Source organism: Acanthaster planci, linkage group LG03 (assembly GCF_054643075.1).
Source record: "Acanthaster planci isolate LZ-2023a linkage group LG03, COTS_SCS, whole genome shotgun sequence".
NCBI classification, from domain to species: Eukaryota; Metazoa; Echinodermata; class Asteroidea; order Valvatida; family Acanthasteridae; genus Acanthaster; species Acanthaster planci.
The window spans coordinates 22659981-22681478 of record NC_141779.1 but is presented as its reverse complement, the minus strand read 5'-3'; the positions used below and the strand labels follow the sequence as shown (position 1 = coordinate 22681478).

Below are 21498 nucleotides of genomic sequence, written 5' to 3'. Positions count from 1 at the left end.
ATATTCTTTAAATCAAAATTGTGGGATAAACATATTGCTCAACACCCCCCCCAAAAAAATAAAATATAATGATCTGCCTTATAATTATATAAGTCACCAGTATGCATTGTAGTTGCATATAAATAAATAAAGTGGAAATAATGTTATCATACAAACTTCCAATGAAATTATCATACATTGGAGATATCATTTGAAAATCCAGTGCTTACAATGATTCATTCATTCAGTGGCGCACCCATGTTTGTCGGAGGGGTCACTGGTCCCCCCTCCCGGGTTTGCGCCACGGGGACTGGGATTATTGCGCGGTTACATCAGAGTTGTAGTTTAAGATATTGGTGGAGCACGATGTCTTTTTATTAGAAAGCAAAAATAAAAATGGAAACCGTGGGGGAATCATGTCCCCCAACCCCCTTCCCTCGGTGCACCACTGCACCCCCGAAGGGGTGGTGGTAAGTCACGGTGAATCTTTTTTCTGTGGGTATAATTTCGTAGTGAGAGCTGCTAGGTTGCTCTCTCGTGCTCAGAAGGCTCCGCTCACAACTCTGAAGACACTCGGCATTGGTCCAACAAAATCTAATCGCGGGAGGTGCGCATGCGGTGTCACTCACGTTTCCAGGTTCATGCATTTATGGCATACTTATCTTACGAGATATTTATGAAGTGGTGTAGCCCCTGCCAGCAATATTGAAGTAGCCTCCATCCGGATGATGTATAGGCCCTATTCTAAAAAATATCATTTACATCAAACTAACCAGTCGGTCGAGTTAATGTTGTGTCCTCATGAACTGATATATTAAGAGATGAATCATTGATGTTAATACATTTTCAGATCTACCGTCTTCATTTCGTGAGCTCACTTCCTGGAATTTACGTAGCCGGTTTGCGGGTCTTCACACGCCATGTCATTTTAATTACCGTTTCTGTCGCTGTGAACACCATGCAGTTGCACACGTGTGACACGCTATCATGTGTCGGGCATGTAAACGTTGTAATCTGGCTTTATATTTATTCCCATGTCGAAACATAAAGAGGGCCCCCTCGGCAATGAAAATGCAGAACGCACCTCGGCCGGCCAGGGGCTCTCTGCACGCTATACATGAGTGGACTCCCCGTCACTTACGTCCACTCCGACAGCAAATCGTTCACGGACGGCCGCAGAAAGCAAGGTCAATCAACTGGAAATCGAATCAAAAGGCTTCGTCTCAGTCATCGCCTTCGGGCGGTGATTTCGTTTTTTAGCTTCAGTTCCTTAATTGTAGATGTAGTGTCTTCACTTTTTGTATGCGGTTCACAGTCTGCTCTGTGTATAAACTTCAAAGATCTGAGTTTTTACATTGGGAGGCTGTTTGAAGACTAATTAGATGCCTTGTGAAATGGAGTAATTTCTTCCCTTCTCGTCATCTTTTGTGATATTCTTACATTCATCATCCTGCCGCTATCGAGTCATCCTCTCTCCAACTCCACTTCTTGTCTATGTGCCTATGTCAATGTTTGGTTGCAGCATCGTTTACTGTGTCTTACTCCTTTACAATTTCACTGGTCCAATCGGCAACTATAGGTTGCGCATACTTGACCTCTGAACTTTAATATGCATTGGCGAACATCGTTAATTTTTGTGACTCGAGTCCGTGCCGTTGAGTTATTGTAACGCAGTGACTCGATTCGACAGTCATGTTCTGGCATTTTTAGTTTTTACCCCTGGGAAAGTCACACCACATCTTACCTTTGACGCTAAAAACGCATGACAGTTGTGACTTGAGTCATTATAACTCTACATCAAGCGCACTGAAAACGTGCCCCATGAGGCGGAATGGAACTCCTGAATAAAATGTCAAATATAGCAAATTTGTATCCCATCACTTCACAGGTGCGCCGTCAGTTTTTTCTGCACGATATCGTCAGCACAGTACATATAAATGTATAATTCCACGCTTGTGACAGCAAGCCTCTAAAAATCATGCAGCGCAATCACAGCAGACAGATTTCAATATCCCATCGGACTGCTGCTTCTGTTGTTGCAAAGTGTGAGCAGACGATGAGATGAAAAGGCGGGAAAATCCGAGTTATGTCCACAACAAAGTTTCGGTTTCCTTGAAAAAAATTATTTGCAGATGTTGCTCTCTTCGTTTGTTGACATGATGCAGATGCAACCATAAAGGAGTTAATCCTCAACGACTTTCACTCAGCCTTCGATTGTAAGAGTCAATGATTTTCATAAGAGCTCCACATGTGAATGCTAGTACTATCGCAATCAGCTTCTGGTATCGCGTCTCATGAAATTTAATGAGCACCGAGTCTCATCCAAGGGAAAATCTGGACTGACCCGAAGGTGTCTTTTTATCGCTTCGATGGGTAAAATTAAAGAGCTGCGGTTTTTGTTTCCGATTTCTGCGGCTTGAACTTGCGAGATGCCCGCCAGGGAAGTGAGCTTCATCTCGATACGTGTCACGACGGGCCACACTGCGCCGTACACATGAAGTAAAAGTCACAATTCGCTATGATTGCAAACCGCTGTTACTTTCATCTGAATAAGATAAAAGGAATTCTTTTCATTTTTTCAACCGTTCAACTTAAAACTGATGCAAGTGTATTTGTCTTTGTCTGTGTTTATTAATGGTCAGAATTATTCACTTTACTGGACTTGTGGAACTAAATTATTTGCCGATGCTTGTGAACTTATAATAAATATTGATATAGATAAGCGAATGTGAAAAAAACACAATGATACAATTAATCACGACCGTCGGACAGACAACAGAATTAAACGCAACACCACTCGGGAGTGTGAATAGGCCTACACAGAGGTCCACAGCAGGAAAATAAACAACAGATAAAAGAAAAAAAGTACGCAAACACATAGGAAAAATGAAATCGCTAAGCATTGACAAACAATCGAACAAAAATATAAGCGAACAAACGAAGAAAGCCGAACGGAACATTTACGGACAAACGATGACCGGAAGATTTCGTCAATAAGTTTATATGGAGCTAGAACAAGCAAGGAAGTAAGAAGAGCTGTCTGCCTGAGTGGAGTCTGGTTTCCAGAACAAAAGGTTCTAATGGGCAATATCGTTGGTCAAGTATCCGCCATTGTCAAGAGACCAAGCCAGGGAGATTGAAAATTATACATGATCCCGAAAATGCCCAATTTCTATTAGCAAAACTTATAAATATTGTCATTAATGTATGCGAAGATACGGTGTATATAAATTACCCTTCTCTCTGATTTCATCACGTCACACGACAAATTTCAACCCTTTTCTCGTTTTGGTACTTCCTGACACAACTGCGCAACTTTTAATGACTGTTTTCTGAAAATTCACGAATACGCATGCGCTGCATTCAAAAATAGACTGGCCTCTGACATTGTGTCATACTTTATTTAAAAAGCAAGGTTGAGTCAAGGTCTGACTCTTCACGATCATTGTGGAGCCCTCTCGGGCCGCCAGCCGTTCAAATGACACCTTCCGGCTACTGTGCTGTGTCGTTTTATTTCCAAGGATATTATGGATATCGGCATTGGCACTCTCAACTTGTTCAAGTGTTCACCATTCATACTAGAAATATTTTTAATTCATTTTATACTGAGGAGACAAGACACAAGCACAGGATGTATCAAACCTCGGCCCTTTTCCAATACTCGACTTGGGCTCCGTCTCAGGCTTCGTTCCCAAAACCAGTCCCCGATTGTGGGCCTGAAGCGTTTAAATTAAATTGGATTACTGTAATTTCTGGCTCTCTTGCATCTCATTTGATGTTTTGTGGCACTATTAGAGTAATTACTGCGCTTACAGCTTAAATGTCAGCTAGTTAAAAAAAAACAGTTGAAGCCTGAGACGGAGCCGAAGTTGAGTATTGGAAAATGGCCCTCGGCTGGCTCTCGGCATGCAGTTGTTCAGTTATTTCAAACCTGACGGGAGTATTCGAGTTTGGGTCTTTCATCCCTTCAGCCGATCTCACATCCACATCTCACGCAAACGAGTATCTTTATTCAGCCGGAACGGGTTCAGCGCTGAACTCGAGGTTGGCACTGTGCACGCAATTATGAGCACGTGTCACAACAAAATGCCGAGCCCTGACCTTACAGACACCACTGACGACTGTACTGGGCCGTAAATCACGCACAAACTCCCTGACGCACAGCATTGGACGCTGCTGTTATCGCAAGGTAAATCCCTTCAAAACATGTAAAAGCCCAGAGTCAATTTATACAGTTTAGAAGTCAAGAGCTGGGTCGTTTTTGTCACACGACTTCCACCGTAAACATTTGACGAAGCAGAAACAGTCAACGACCTGGAGGCCTGCAGTTTCAACATGGCTATCGATCATCGAGGAATAGACAAAAAATCCCAAAATGTTTCCTATGGCTGGACTATTATGCAGTTTCATAACTGAAAGCAAAAAAGAAATAAAAAAGAAGCACTTAACAATAGCATACTTCTTCTTTGCTGTACGCTTCCTTGTTCAAACGGGGAAAAAATCCCCTGTGTGCTTGAAATAAACAGACCATGTTTACATGCTTTGATCTGGCTTAACTCTATGGTATGCTTGATAAGATATCATTTCTAAAGGAAGACTACCGAGGTATTTGGCATAACCGCCGTCCTGTAATCCCCCACCCAAACTCGCTTAGACCCCCTCCTAAACTCCAAACTTGGAGGGGCCGGTTTATTTTCTACAATTTCTTGGCGTCCTCTTGACGACGGCGCAGCGAGAAGCTCAACAGCCCATCACTGTCGTCAGTGACGATGGTAGCAGTATTAAAGGGGGTCGGAGGGGTTCAGTAGTTGCTTGTCAAACAGTGTAGCCGTGCAAACGCTCCAGTCGATGCCGTTCAATCAAGTCTTTTCCGCAATCGACGTCGAAAAGGCGGACAGACTGAGAAATTCAAGAAGGTAACGATTTCTTAGTTCTTGCTTTCAGGAAATTCTCGGGTTGCCTCGCACAGCTCCAGTGCAGCGTTGAATTGTACTTCTGAACCACACATTTGAATTTATATGCTGAATCAACATTGATTCCTCCGGCGAAAAAAAATGCCAGAACACTGAGAATAATACATCGGTCAACTGAAACCAACACGAATATCGACCGAATGGCCGTTACATGTACCTTATCAGATAGCTTGAAACCCCGCCTCACTATCCTGGGATATGTGTATCATATTGTACAATGTATTTATACATGTATATGCCCAGTACTACGGGCGAATGATAATGCGGGCTAGGGATTGGGCTGATCCCATGATTGACAACACTACGTAAGGGGCAGAACGGACCACTGCGGTCAACACTTTGTGAATGAAACTGCTCCACGCGACCAGTGTGCGTGGAGCGCTGCTACCTGCATGTCTCATTGCGTGCTCACTCCCAAGAGTTATCTGAAGAGGTTACCGGCGGACGCCAACTGTGGTACGGTCGTTTCCCAGCTTGTGGAGTAACTTGCCTTGGGATTGATTTGATGCACGTGGTAAATAGCAAAAAAGTGTCCCCCACACACGGGTCACTTCGTATAAAACGAGATAGCACCTGGGTTAGTTTCTCAGATGATCAGTCGAGGAGGATCTCGGTGCGACTCACGGATGGTAAAATTGTAAGCCCCCATCTGATTTTCTGGGCTTAGAGAACACTTTTTTTTCGTGTGAACCTGAGCCTGTCTGCGTTCAGGGCTATTGTAGTCCACACCGTCGTCACGGCACAGGTACATGTACATGTACGTCACGAGTGGAGCGCGTCATTACCGTGTCCCGGTGGTACAACATACCTCGAGAACCACGTGCATGAATGAAAGAGATAGGGCTCCCTGTGCCCCATTAACTCAAGTTGCTGGCGGAGTGCGGTGGGCTTACACGATATCCTGACACACCGGCGACCTCTACTATTGACTGACGCCACGCGGTCGTGCGTTGAAGCCTTGTTGGAGACTCACCGCGAGTCAGCGGAGCCGTGCGCGCACTGTATAGCTACGCCCCTGGCTCGTCTACTGAGGTGTTTCCCTTGACACCTCAGACAATTCAGCTAGGAAAAAGATAGGACAAGTATGACAACACTGCTGGTCTAACTGTTCACCTAGGGAAAAAATTAGTGGGACCAAGCCCTTTTCTACCAACTCTGGTGGATGACAAACTGGCTTGTAGATTTGTTTTGACATGTGAGGTGTACCACCGTCGTTATTTACCAAGGCACGTGCAGCAGGTTGAGTGTACGTGGTTGAGCCCTGATCTAAATATGCCCATTCCGACTTGTGACGTGTGAACTGTTTCATGGTTGTGACGTGTGGGAATTGACAGGAAAAGCCCCCCAAAATGATGCGAAGAAGAGAGAGATTGAACAGCCGTGAACTTGCTTCTCTCGCCCAACTTGTTCTGTTTTTGTGGTGGACCGTCAACGAGGCTTGCGGACAGCTTATCGGTAAGTACAGTCATGACTCTTATTTTAAAACCGTTATCAGGTCGTAATTAATCATCGGCATTGATTTCCTGAATTGTTGTTTCGATTCTTACAGACACGACGGGACGGGCTGAAGAAAAAACCGTTCCGCTGTGTTTGTTTCATGTAAAACTTCCGTGTTTTCTTTCTAGCCCTAGGTTTGATATATGTATTTAAATGACATAAGCATAACTGTTATGAGCAGTGATGAGGCCACGACGGAACTATTAAATAATGTAGTGTAATTGCTGCTGATGACAATCAAACAGTTTTGCGCATAACATATCAGCCTGCAAAATAATCATGTTGGCCACTTTCTTCATGGGTGGGCCATTTTCTTCTTCTTGTGTACATCCTGCACCCAGTTTTTTCCACTTATTTCCCGGCAGCATCATTCAACATACAAAACAGTCATTACCTCTTCCGAAGCAACTTAGAAAATAAGTCCATTTCCCAGCCAGAGCTGATATGATTCACCTGATCCATAAAAAAGACTTTGTGGAAGTTTATCACAATCCACAAACTAGATTACCAAACTCCGGTGTGTGTGCGTGTACACAACAGAACGCGCCGCCGAGAGCCGGAGAATAAAGGGGAGAAACAGTGCGTTGTGCGACACCACCAGGGTGACGAGTCTGTACTTCAGTTTGGTGACAGTTATCTGCCTCCTAATCATCGACTATTGTCGGGCTGTCCAGGCCGTAGCGCCTCTGCGCCGGGTACCGCGTCGTGACTTGTCAATTAAAGGCACATTTTCACCCGGTTTACGACAAGCTGGCGAGGCCAGCATGTCTGGCCTGGTTCACAACGCAGAGCGCCAGCCCCCCGCCCCTCGACTGACCCACTCTGTCTCCGTCGTTATTGCTAATCAGATTGGACGTTTTTATGGAGTGGTGATAAATTTTTCAATTGTCGGCTGCCATCAGTTTTCCGCCAGTACCTCTGGTCCCATTTTTGCCAATAACGGCCCTAGGCATGAATTGTAGCCATTCTTATAAGGGAAACGATAGCCTTAACCAAACACAATTATTTACGACCGGTGTTCGTGATAATCATTGGAAGCAGTTCTTACAAGAAACTAACTAAATTTATTTACGTAACTCGCGACAGTAATTATGCATTGAAAGCAGCATGACTTGCTTTAACGTGCACTGTTCTAATATCCAAGCGCAAAATTCACGATTTCCTTCTTGCATGTGTCAGGTATCTCCTTTAACCGTGTCGGTGCGAATATTATACATGCGTTTGCTCTGTAAGTGTAGCGCCACGCAGGGCCGATCGCATGGCCGGGGAGTAAAGGCAATGCAAACAAGGGGTCATATCACCCCCGTGTTTGATCACAACGAGGAACAGTGTATTCGGTTTGTTCACTGAAGTAGCCAGCTCTTCATCGGCGGGCAACGGTCAATTCCTTTCTCGAGATCTGATTTGATCTCGGTAGTATACACGAACGTGCGCGGCTCCTCCATCTAGCGAGGACGACATCGTGTCGCTCGTGTATTTCCTATCGACGATTGTTCACTTTTAGACGGTCATTTTTTTCTGCTTTGTGTGTTCGCGATAAGCCCAAATGACTGAACAACTTTACTTTCCAGGGTCCGTGTTTGTTTAGAGTAAATTAAGGATATTTTGGAAGGTGTGTGACCCGAATAAGCTTCATTTAATTATCCCCATTTTCCGGAACAGAAAGCGATCATTGACAGTCCCTTGTTGCACTTGCAACATTGGCCAAGGCTTGCTTTGTTAAATTAATACAGTAAGTTAGAGTAAGGGGACGCAATTGTTTTGTCTACAGCCAGATTTATGTCCAGTGAATTTAAAGTGCTTGCGTCGGTTGCCGGATTATTCTTTCTTGAACAAAATAATTCTCCTGCACAGAGTGTTGTTTACCGACTACAAAAGGTAGAAAATTCCTATCTCTGAGAATGGTATGAAAACGAAAACTCGCCAAAGGGGGACCCTGCTCGTCTGCGTCAAACTAGCTTAATAATAAACGCTGTTCTGTGACGATCCCATGAAGCCAGTGGAACACATTTTGTCGCGAATTCAACACCTTCCATGACCACCCAGCGCAGTTCAATGTGATATGCTACGTCAATCACATCACGTTTTCAAGTATGCGCAAGTATGGCCATCATGGCTTCCGTACAATCGGAAATAGTTCGGGACATTTGTGGTGAGCAGAACGTGCCTCTGGGTCAGTGCACGCACGGAGGAAGAAAACACGTGCCTTTGGAAAACTCCTCGCATGTCTGCACAGTAACTGTTTCATATCTATCCTGCTTATCCCCACTGCGTTACTGAAGGATGTGTGGCCAATTGCTTTCCCGCCGTTGGTTGAACCATAGAGATAGGACTCCGGATATTGTAGTCTCGGTGTTCTTATTACTTGGGACAACGCAAAGTCGCTCAAAAGTCTGGCACCCAGAACGCTTTACCGTCTATTACCCAGGAAACGCTGTTGATAATGCCTGATTGTAATGGGGGGTCTAAAACTGCAGTTTTTTTTTCATTCCGGGCTGGGAGGGGGGGTGTTGGACCTCAATATTAAGTGGTTCTCTTGTTCTTTACAAAAGGGAGTCACACAGTTGCGCACGTTTTGTTTGCACGGTGGCTGGGATTAGCCTGCGACGATACCGCATTCACGTCCTAACCGGAATTAGTTGAAAAGGCTTCATGCTGTCGCGGACTTTCTACCACCTATAGTGTTGAGAAAAAGCGGGTCGATGTGGTAAAAGAGGTCCTTAGTATTAAATAGCAAGCACGTGTTAATAGCCTCAGAATCAACACGCTCGGGCGTTCAAACAGATGAGAATCTTTTTTTTTTTTATTAGCACTTTGCCAAGACTAGGCAGATTTTTTGTTAAGCTGACCACAAATTTAACACATTGCCTAATTAGCATTACTTGTATTTGTTAACATTATGCCAACCGTTAATTGATCCTGCTTCCTGTTATTCAAGTGAATGTTGTATACACTGCATAGGCTATCCATATGTATTGGACCTTGCCTTGCTTTACTATTAGTGTAATAGTAACTTCAACTAACCATCGAGGAACTTGGTCTTTGCTACAACCATGTTTACAGCCTCTGCTTGACTCAAAATACGCGATAACACATTCAAGAGGAACTTGAATCTGAAGAGTAGTATGAGGATCCACAGCCGTAGCCATTATTGCTTTACGTCTCATTCTCATTCCGCACTGTACATGAGCATTACTAAGGGGTTGTTTCGAGCCGTGCTCATCCAGAGAATGATGTAACTGTGCTGCTTGAAAAATTCAATTTGGAAAGGGGTCCCTATTAGTCGAATGAGGCTGCATTGAGAAGGTATGATTTCGTTTATGTCAAGAACAGAGAAGGTAGCCGGTCGATAGTTGCCTAATGCCATTCCGGCATTTGCTCCCTGACAAGTGTGGACAAATGTTTCATGGAACATTGACCTTGGTGCCTGTGACTGATTTATAATACACTTGAGTCATCAATTCCACTCTCATCCTACCGAGGAAGGGGATATATTTATTATTTCGCTTTCGACCATTACGAGTTATTTGTTTTCTCTCAGCGGTAAATGCTCAGAAGAGTCATTCTTGATGGAACTTTAAGAGACCAAAAGTCTTCTAGTCGAAAAACAGAAGGTCAGGGTGTTTTAAATTATTTATGTCAACGGAACCTTTATCACGCGAGGAACACGTGTCACTGACTCCCGTGCTAGAAGAAGATTTCTCAACATCGACAAGTTAATCCATGGATGCGTCGCTTGCTAAGCATCCTGAATTTAGCAGTTTAACCTGAACTGTACGATTGTAACATCGCATGCCTTGAATACCGAACAGGTGATGGTCAGAATACAAGTGTGCCAGTTTTCCCAATCCTCCTATGGTCGTCCGTTGTCCCTGAGCAGTGTTGCGCCTGAAATCGGTTTTCAACTTTACACTTGTACCTCCACACAAACCGTTACCGACCTGTAGAAAGCCACGCCATTTTTGTCATTTTACCTTTTATGTTTTTTTTTAACCTTACTCCTGTACTTTGAGGAGCTGTTTCATGGTCCCACACGCGAGCTTATGGTATTCTCTGTGAAACGTGCAAATATGTGTGGCGCAACGCGAGTCGATGCTGATCAACTGACTTGTACAAGTCTATTTCGATGCGCTTCTTGACGACGTTCGTTGCTCTGCCAGGCATAGAGCCAGCGCTATGCTCTTAAGTCTATGGTGCCAGTTGTGTGTACCGCACCTCCTCAGTGTCTCATCTCTTTGAGGAAATATTTTCGACAGTTTTGTTCATGGGAACGTTGTTACTTTTTAAAATTTCTGTTTAGCTTAGAATGGGTTTAGCAAAGCCTGCTGAGATTTTTGGTTTTGTTTAGTTTTTGTCGTGGCGTTCATCGACAGTAGTATCTTCACATCAGATTGGAGTATTTGTGTTTTGAAAGTCTGTCTTTGTTGATCAGTCAAGGGCAAGGGATATTTTCGGTCAAATTAAATCAATTCATATCAAACTTCAAGTCTTTCAGCAACGTTTGGGATGCGTTGTCATTTTTTATATTATTATTAGTTTAATGGTGCATTGATATCGTGTGTGAATTGATCTGAAAAATAGTCCCCTTCCTCTGTTTACTTATTAATCCACCTGGGTTGAATACGAAGTATACATTCTGTATCCTGTGGCAAAGTCTGCCCACTCGGGTCGATGGTTCCATCCTGGCGTCATCACAAGCCGGTTTTGTCGACAACTTGAGTAGAGCCAGGTTTCGCCCTATGGCCTGGCCCTGCCGCGTCTGGGCAGCGGAACGACACTAGCAGTTCCAGACCGTGCGGCGTGGCGGCGGCCTGCGCGGTACCACCGGCCATGCGTCAACAATCCGGGTGGCGGGCACCGATTGGATGTGACAGCAGTTGACCTAATCAGCTTTCTTGGGATCACGATGGAGATTCTAGCGCCATGAACCAAGCTTCTTTTTTTTTTTCAGAACAAACCGGGCTGGGTTTTGGGGGTCAATGTTCCTGTGGCCGGTCGCACAACTTTCTGTTGAGACACTAGCCGGCCGGTTTAGCTTACACTGTATGCCATCGGGTCAATGAAAAAGCACACTGAACATGCACACTGCCAGAGTCTCAAATAAGGCCATTCTGAATGCTGCACCACCCAAGTTGATATCCTTGAGTATATACATACAGTAATTTGGGAGGTAACTGCATAGCATGAGTGGTCGAGAGAGACATTTTGTCTCAGCGTCGACACTTGTCATGGTGGATGCTCATGCAACCTTCTTCAAGTTCTTGAGAGCAAGTTATAGCATTGGTTCGCGATGATGGTGCACACCTAGTGGCCACCCTTGCGTGATGGCCTATCCACATGGGTGCACGGGGGGAGCTCGGCCCTGGCTACATTTGCTAAATTTATAATTCAAGCAGTCCGTGTATTTATACATATTTTAGAAATTCGAAGAGCCAGCACTTCACAACCAGTATTGTGGCAATAGCAACACCAGTAGGTATTTTGCCGACCAAACATTTGGCCTAGCTTTCATTTCAGAAGAAAATCCCTTTGGAGAGCAATTATTTTAGAATACAGTTTTTATATAGCGCATTCACACTTACTCCTTAAAGCGCATTACAAATTGACCAAATGATACATTAAGATTAAAAAAAATGACAGCAGCCATATGGAAGTAATATAAATGGAACTTTTACAAGTGAGTCGGATTCCCCACCCGACCTCAAACTGGGTATGCAGCAAAATGTCTATGGTTGCACACCCAGTTTTGCACAATGGATATAACTTGGTTGAGTCAGAATGAGAGCACCACTGTCACCCTTCGGGTTTCGTCCTACGTGCTCAACCTTGCCGCAGAAAACCGAGGTGTTAACTTGACACCCTTGGTTTCAATGAAAATTGAAGGACAACACCAGTTCTCAATAGACCGCTCATCGAGTGGGCGGCCCAAGTTTGCAGAGATATTACCCTTGGGTGGTGTCAGATTTTCGTTGAGTATTTAGAAATGTTCATCGTTCTTGTGTTGTGATAGCTGCCTGAGATTGTTACACACTAAGTGAATTGTTCTTTTGCGTTTGTAATGACGGGCAGTTGTGACTTACCAACCACATATGCCGGCATAAGTACACCGAGTGGTGATTTAAAAACACAATCCTTTCAGATTATAAGGTAACGCTTGTCTCTGTTGTTGTAAGCAATTCGTTGTAAGCAATTTGTAAGCAATTCGTTCAAGAAATTGCTGCATAAACAAATTACAGGAGACTTATTTTGTACGTTAATTTTGGCACGCATCTGGCTTGTGTTTATTCAAGTACTTACGTCATTGTAATCGGACAACCACGCTCCCTTTTTCTTGGCAAAAACAGAGGACACATAATCTCCTTATTACTATCCTCCCCGAAAGCACAGAATCTCACCTTGTCCAAACTGAAACCACCAAGCGCTTAGGTGATATCCCGGGGAGGTGGAAAATTAGAAATGGGAGCTCTGGCGTCGGCGCTGTCCGCAGTGTCCTCTGGGTCCACAATTTGCCTGACAGGGGGGTCGGAAATTGGGTTGTTACATTCAGAATTGATTAGCGTTACATGGGCAGACTGCAAGGTGTTGGGCTTATAATGTTACACGATTAGGATTACAGCCAGGTTCGTCTTGGGTGCACACATCCTTTGAATTGGGCGCGGATCAGGTGCGGCTCGGCCGGTGTATAAAGTGCATCCTAACACCGACCAAGGTTCAGCCTCAACTGACGGCTTTTATTGAGATGATTGGTCCCGTCACTTGGGCCAATTTATTCACCTCACTCGCTGGCGGCACCCCCTTTAGAGTTGAAGCCAACAATTTTCGTTTCCCCCTCGCAAAAGGGATCATATTCTGGCAGAAAATCTTTGACTGCGAGTAAGCCTAAGTGAGCTGGTCCTTAAAAGGTATTCGCGGGCACAGGGCCGAGGTTTTACAGGGGGCCTCTTTGGACAGGTGGGCGGGTGTTAGCCAGGCTCTTGACACGTAAGGTTCCTCCTGTCTTTTTCAACATTCCTCAACATTTATCATCATTGAATAAAGTGAATTTATCGTTGTTATTTACAGCTCCGCTTTTGGTGGGTTGTGAAAAACAAAAGAGCATGACTCGCCTGGGCAAAGTGTGGTCACGATATAGTGCCATTAAACGCATGATTCACGGGACTTGAACAAGGAGGCATTCACGAAAAGGATGGATCATGTTCGGACATCTCGCTCCGTCAAATCGTTAATTATCAACGTCACCGTCGCGACAATTCTCCAGGAGATAACTTTCTTCCCGCTTTTCAGGCGACAGTGAGTTCAGAAAGTGAGGTCCTTGGAACCAGCCAGAATGATTTCAGCAAGAGGTGATGAGCAAATCGCATTCCGAACATTAATCAAAAGACCCCGTTTTGTCGGAAGCACCCTAGTACGCCCGTTGTCCTCAACTGCAAACATTTCTCCATGCTGTAATGAGAGCAAGGGTACTAGTATTACGTTGAGTCCAACAGGTCCTCATCAGTGATTTATATACATTTAATAAAAAAATAAATCCAACCGGCATTTTACACATTCATGTCTCTTTGCCCAAATAAACAATGCATTCCGTATACGGTCGTATTTCACGTGTCACCTCGTGTTAAACTCGCCTTTGCAAATCCTCGCATAGGTAGGGCAGGTGCCTTGTCGACTCTCATTGGCCAGTAATTTACGACATTCCACCAGAGTAATTTTCATGACCGAACGATGTGATAAAAACAATTTCTACCAAGGACACTGAACCGCCTCTGCTGTTTCTGTTGCTAGATCTGGACACCTTTATTTCTTTTCCTTTTCTTCCTGAATGGGCCCAGGAGTGATGAATCTTAATATCACATCGACCATGCAATGAGCTAAATGGAAATGTACTACATAATGTAAACGCTTTTTTCTCCTTACAGTTGGCAAACTTGGCTGCACAACCTCCGGCTGGAGCAAGAACCACATTACCCCAACTTTGATTCCTACTCCAACCTGCATATAATAATGACCCCTTTCCCGTATAATTTCAGTGGGTCTACCGACATGTGCCCTATTTTGAAGTTTAGCAAATGCTCTTAGACCCACAGTAAAAATAAAATTGGGAAAACGTTTCTTCACTCTAAGTTATAAAGCAAAGTTAAATATGAAGCTGATCCATTCCCAGCATGTTCTTGCAAAAGAGTAGAGACTTTGCTTTCAGCATGGAGGTAGGAAGAGAGCTTTCCTTGAAACTCTGGGCCGGAACACACATTTATTTTGTCAGGGAAGATAGCTTCGAGCGTTTTCATTGTTAAAACATTTCAGGTGTGATAATTTGCTTCAGTCGTGAAATGTATTAAATTATGAAGCAATTACCAGGAGTTTATTTAAACCTGTGACCGTTTTTGTTTTGAAAAGGAGTGTTTAATTTATTTGCGCATGTGTGTATTTATGCTTTCGACAACTACTGCGACTCCTCTCTGGGTTGCCAATTGTTATCATAAATCGATTTCAATTGTCCGTTTGTCGCAGCTACATTGGCATTATTTTCTCAACTCATTTAGAATCTCGTCTTATGGTTATCCAGTGTGCTGAAGTGGTGGGGCAATATCGGCAAATGTGATGTCACAGCTTGTGCTCGAACGATGCCCTACCTTGCCCAACGCCAAAATGCCCTGTAATAACCGCCAGCCAAGGGAAAACGCACGGTGCGGAACTAAAATGAAATTTCACGGCTTTTGGTTTCCAACAAAATTTGAAATACTTCTAAAAACCACACTGCCGAAGCCGACCTTTCAAGTGCCGTCTTTCCTGTTTTTCTCTCCCTCTGGGAATTCCGGCACAAGCTGGAAGGGCACAATGTAGATACATGTACATGAAATACCCAACCCAAGTATGTCCATTTTCTTTATCATTAGCCTAAGAGTCAGGAAAATTTTGTCAAGGTCGTGGTCGTCAGCTGCACCATCTTTGAGACATGACCGGAACGAGGGCTCAAACATTTTGTTGTGTGGGCGTACTTCGTGAACTTTAATTTTATGCCCTCCTTTGTGGTGTGCAGGGTTTGCCGAAGAACGATAAGCTTGGTGCCCTTTTCTGCAAGCAAAGTGGAAAACAAACCTGCTCCATGTCGAATATTTTTGTGTCAAATTTTCGGTGTTGGGTGAAAATGGTTTGAAGATAACACCACATGGTTATTTATCTGTCATGCTTGATCAGAATCAATTCGTGAGAGGAATGTGCTGTTCACCTTTTTCGAACAGTATTGGGAATGCTCGGACCATCTACTGGAGAATGAACTTTAATCCAGTTGTAATCTGAACCAAAAAAATAGTGTCGCTGAACGGGGGGGGGTGTGGTGAAGGGGGAGTGGGTGGGGTGAAGGGGATAGAGCCAACCTCTGCTGAGGCACTTAATAAGTGCAGATTTTGTCGTCAAATGGGAGCCACTGCCGTCACGGTATGATGCACGTGGTATTTTTTGGAGCTCTGTCGGGTTTATTGAGTGAATCAAGGCTAAGAGGTGAGCCGTTGTGGTCTCTTTTCATAACTTTGGGAAAACTATGCACAAGTAATCAAGTGCAGGTGGTTTGGGATGCTAACACTATATTTAATGGTCATTTTTGAAGGTGAACAATGCTGGAATAAAGCATTTTCGTGGCCAGCACGTGTCCAGGAAATCGGGTCTTTTTTGTAAACCTCCTTGGTCCGCAAATGTTTGCTCTTTTAAAGAAATTATTAATGTAACAGAAGGGGATCATACACCATTGCTGTTATCTTGACTGTAATGATGAATGGGTATAATTGCAGTGTCATCTCTTCAAAAGTGTTTCTTGCAATTTCACCTCCCTGTTCTCTCCGCCCCACCCCCTAGAGGGGACTAAAATTGCAGACACCGCATACCCAGTGGGTAGGTCTGTTCAATGTCCACAAGGGTGGAGCTTAATTTATCTGTACAGGTTTGCGTATACATTCTACCTCACATGGCTGAGTGAATTATCGAGTGTACATGTACGTAACGGGAAGCCATCAATTTTGAATCAATGCTCAGTTTGGGTCCAAGCCAGACTCTTATTTCGAAGCTCACTGGAACTATAAGATTGATAATTCAGATATGCTATTGCTAAGTGTTTGACTACGTGTACATGTAGGCTAGGCCCCCATGTAACGGCATGTGGTGTACAGTACTGTACATGCAAGTGCATGTACATGTACAAGCGATCGGCTTCGACACTGAAGAGGCAGAGATCGGTCAACGGAAATGGGAGTAACGCGTTTTTGCGCTATTGTGCTTGTTTGTGCGATTGGGTGGTTTTTTCAATGTGTTCAGAATGCGCCAATCAGTTATTCCTATAGCCCATGCCCAGTACCAACCTATCCGGGAACGCGCGCGCGCGTGCGATAGTCCCATCAGCGCAGCCTTACATTGGTTCACGCGCGCTTTTTTCCCGGAAGACCTTTGCTTTTGGATTACAGAACTGGCTCGTTGTATTGATAAATTGCGGGAAAATAGGATAGGAGTAGGTCCAGGAGTAGGTCTGCACTGTTAGTTGGTTGCACAGCCACTCATCATTTGGGATTGACAAGTTCCCAGTTTTACTTGAGGTCAAGCTGATAGATGCTAATTGTAGCTCTGGGTTTCTTAATCAGACTTTGCAGTAGTCATTTCTGATCAGTAGCTTAAGCTTTTGCCATTTGCAAGCTCAGCTCGCATGCGGTACTTCTAAAATCGGAATTTATAACCCGAACCTAGTTCAGTTGCGTTTAACAAGCAAGTTCGTCAACTCAGGTATTTGAACAACAGACGTCACGATTGCTGACGTCATGCAACTTAATTTGCATTTGTTTCATGTAAAGCAGAAATCAGCCTGTCAGACTGAGCATGGTGGACTTCAAAGTAATGAAGTGGTACGAAGGACTATTGTGACTGTGGGAATAGTTTATTATGAACAGCTAGGGACCTATGGCCTTTCTGTTTTATCACGCTGAATAATTGCCTCGTGTTGGCTACGTGTTTCAGAATAAACCTCTGCGTACAATGTACAGTTCACTGCAATTTTAATCAGATTGAAGCAAGCTTTTTCTTGGATTTGGTCCCATGATCGAACTTTTATAAAATGAAGCCATTCACGCACTTGATATGTAACTTTGTTGGTACCGCTAAATTGTTTGGCATTAGTTTTTGAAGGCTTAACTTGTCAGGGTTGCTGCAGTAGGGTTCGTCTGGAGATGGATGGAACAAAAGTATTTTTTGCCTAGCCTGGGGCGCTGGGGTCACGCACTGCTGCGAGACTGTCACGAAATAAAGGATGTGACAACACGCTAGATCTCGCCGCGAGATGGATCATCTGCGTTGTTTTCTATAAAGAAAGTGCGGTATTGAATAGAAGTTGGACAAAGTATTCCGTGACTTAGCGAACAGTTTGAAGGGATCGTAAGGCTATTTCAGCAACGGGGGGGGTGCTGGCAGCTCAGCAACAAAATAAAAACCACAAAATCGCATTGTCCCCCTACAAGGCGACCTTTCCATTTATTGTTATGAAATGAGTTTAACCTCATTTATTATAAATGTAAAAAAGGCAGGTTTACGCACGAGATACGAAATACAGTTTCGAGTTGGCGGTTTGTTCTTTAACCGTTCAAGCAGAGCGGTATCCGTTCCATCACAGTACAAAAACAAAATTAAGTTTTGTTGCATTTTCATTTATATAGGCCCTATTCTCAAATACGTCCTAGCGATCGCTGTCGTTATTTCTGTATTTCATGTTACATGGTAGCTCAAGATTTGAAGTCTTCATGCCAACAAATTGTGCATCAATCCATTTCACAGAATATTGCAATGCTTGTGTGTCCAGAAATGGGTCACATGCATGCTGCCTATTACCAGCTATGCATGTTGAGAGACGCACACTCCACGGGGGAATTGTCGTGGCCCGGGGATCGGGGGGAAGCGGTAATATGCACATCATTTGGCGGGAAATTAGAGGGTACATATTTAACGCAAACCTCAGCCAGTCGGTAATTGGAATCAGTCCGATTTGCCTCGATGTGTTCCAGGGTAATGTTTCTGAATGTCTCTCTCTTATGTGTGACTTCCCTGATAGGGGACATGGCCATGTGTGACAAGGAAGGGGAAGTGGTGAGTTTACCCATTCTGCTGGGTAACCCATGCATACACTGTGTATGCAAGGTGAGTACTGTTATCTTCTTCTTTTAAGCGGCCAGGGTTCTGAAATCTTCCAGCAGACTTTACTTAAAAACAGCAGTTTTCTTTCTGCTACGTGAGAGCCCTTGAGACTTGAAAGAAGGCCATTTCGAAATTGTAGGGCCCGGTATCAACCAAACTTGATTCGGAATGTTTGACCATGGGGGGTTGACCCAGTCACAAACCACACACCTTTTAGTCCGCTTCATGAATGATGAGGCAGTGTTGACACCTCTTTTACGGAACCAGTTGGGTTAATGCCAGTGGAAGTAAAAGTGTGGAACCAAAAAGCATTGACACCACAGCGAGCACCCGTTTTGCTCATTGTCCAAGTCTCTTTGTCCAAGGTATTTACGCGTTGCTTGGCCTACCTTTTCTGTTGCATTTTTTGACAATTCTTTAAGATTGCCATTTCTAGCTTCGAGTAACTGTGGATAAGTCGCAGCAAAAAATAAAATTCCATTTTAAAAACTGTGATGATTTCAACATACCTCCTTCACTTTCTCAAATAACTCCCTGGGCTTGCGGTCAAGATTTCTTGTGAAAAAAAACCCCAGTTGGTCTTAGCACGGAGCGTTAACGCGTCTGGATGCCGCACGACCTGTTTCCATTCTAAACACAGAGAAAGTACATTTTCCACCCTCCCCTTTTTTGCGGCTCCTCTATTCCAATTTGTTAATGGATTGTGAGAGAGCCGCGGCTCCAAGGTTGCCTTGAGGCGTTCCTCAATCGCCTAGCTGTTGTTGAGCTGGGGAAATATGGGTTACCACTTTCGTCCCTTGAGCAAGCTGTACCATTTTGGAGCTGTCACCAAATGCATTTCTCTGACCTTGTTTTTCTGGACAGTCATTTATTAATCATTGTTGGATGGTTTGATACATGTGGGGGGGGGTTCAAGATGGTGCCGGGGTTGATTTTTTTCCGGACGTCCGTGAAGTGTTTTTAACTCGTGTGTTAAAACATATAGAGCGGCAACGCCGGAGTCACACGTGTGACTGACTTTTTTAGTGGACTGACTTTGGGGTTGCAAATAACACAAACCGACGCCAGATCAGAAATGAGTTAGTGGCACAGGAAAGCTTGACCTACATATCCATCAACCAGACAGCACAAACCATACACGTTTTAGTTGAACTAGCGAACTATTTCTTTTGGCGGACGAAACCACACGAGCTTGTGTTATCGTCACCTAAGCCTTGCTGCAGCAACTCGTTATGCCTAATCTCCATGTTATGATTTCGGTCCTTGTTAGCTTCGGAGATCGACATATTTCAGCAACGGACGCTGGTCATGTGGGGGTTGTGTTGGAGCTATGTCTTACATGAGTCAAGAGTGCTAGTCAAAAGAAGAGTCAACTAGACTTAGGGATTACCAAAAAACCAGAGCAAGCAAGAGGCGTCAGGTTGACTTAACAGTCAACGACCACCCGCGATCTGTTTTCCTTTTTATTTAATAGTTCGCATACTCTTCACATTCATTCGATTCTTGTCTGCATTTTTCAGACCTCAAAGCCCTGCAGTGTCATACCCGGGGCTGGCTGCCAAATCCCGGTGTATCGTCCCCCTAGAAAGCGCCTTCAGCAGCACTAATTGTGGGAGAGAGGGGCAGAAGATAATCGGATCAGTCTCTTATCAAGTCCTTTTTATTGTGATGATACCCATGTTGTCTCCTTTCTTTAAATCTCCGAATTGAAGATAAACAGACGGTGCGCTTTCTGACAGGATTTCCAATTCTCTGCTTTCAAATGCTCAGTTTTGCGAGTGTGTATGGGAACTCTGACGTGTAATCTCGACGTCACGCGTAAAGTTGGTTTGGAGATTCACTTTGTGTTCCTTTTTGGAGTTATAGGAAAAATCTTGTGGGTTTTGGATGACGACACTGCGACACATCACAGCATATCTTTTGCGAATTCTATTGGTGCCTAACCATGTGAAATTGCCCACATGTTGGATCTTTCAAATCTTATGTGATTTTTCCCTCACAGAATGGGGTCATAATATGTGAACGGGAAACTTGCCCAAAACTGGATCAGTGCGCCCTCATATTTACTTCACTTGGGAAAAGTTGTTGTGAAAAATGTAAAGGTAAGTAAAAATCATTTCAAGTAGGCGAAAATGAAACATTGGACCATTTCCCCAAATTACCGTGCGAAAACTTTGGTGTTAAAAACAACGCTTTTTGGTGTTGCACTTGACCACACCAAATTAGGTGTGTTACTTTATACACCTACAAGTGTTACAATGCACTGGAGAGTGTTAAAAGTAACACCAACAGTGTTTAAGTAACACCAACATTTTTAACACTGGTCAAAAGTGTTGGCAAGGTCCTTTAATAACACCAGGGGTGTTCTCGGTTTTTAAAGTGTACCCTTTTCAACGCTGGCCTGTCAATTTAAAAGATCTACTTGGATAATGACGTTAATTAAAGGTGTTATTAATTGACAACATAATTCACGCGAGATGGTGCCCACAGTGCTGTAATGTGATTTGAATCCTTACTAAGTGTCATAATGATATCTAAGTTGAATCTTTAGCCGCAGTACTTTTCATTAGTATTCAGTATGTTCTAATTTTTTTTTGGTTGGAAAGTTTGTAGGTATAACGGAGATGAGTTCGTAAATGGTCAACAGTGGGGTGCACATAATGATCCTTGTCAACAGTTTGAATGTCGAGTAAGTTGATGGCTGAATAGAGAATGTAGAATGTATGCTGATACTATGCTTTTTCATATTTCATTTTCTCACCTCTTTTCGATTGTGATGTGGAATTTTGGGATTCTATAGTTTACACAGTGTTGTTACAAACAGCAATGTTTACAAGCGGATCCGAATACGCCTGTATCAGCCCACTGACAAAAAAAATTGTAAGAA

The 21498-nt window shown here is 43.8% G+C and overlaps 1 protein-coding gene across 2 annotated transcripts in view; it reads left to right on the top strand.

Moving 5' to 3' along the window:
- The first annotated feature begins 4872 nt into the window (after window positions 1-4872).
- Window positions 4873-21498, top strand: part of bmper (BMP binding endothelial regulator) — a 32588-nt gene continuing 15962 nt past the window's right edge. Inside the window, exons 1-4 of one of the 2 annotated variants that reach the window (XM_022256476.2) lie at window positions 4874-6407; window positions 18529-18614; window positions 20614-20713; window positions 21218-21300. In XM_022256476.2, coding sequence (XP_022112168.2) covers window positions 6302-6407; window positions 18529-18614; window positions 20614-20713; window positions 21218-21300 — 375 coding nt within the window. In that variant the 5' untranslated portion in view covers window positions 4874-6301. Of the gene's footprint in view, window positions 6408-18528; window positions 18615-20613; window positions 20714-21217; window positions 21301-21498 lie in introns of both variants that reach the window. The other variant, XM_087134765.1, reaches the window with a different exon arrangement.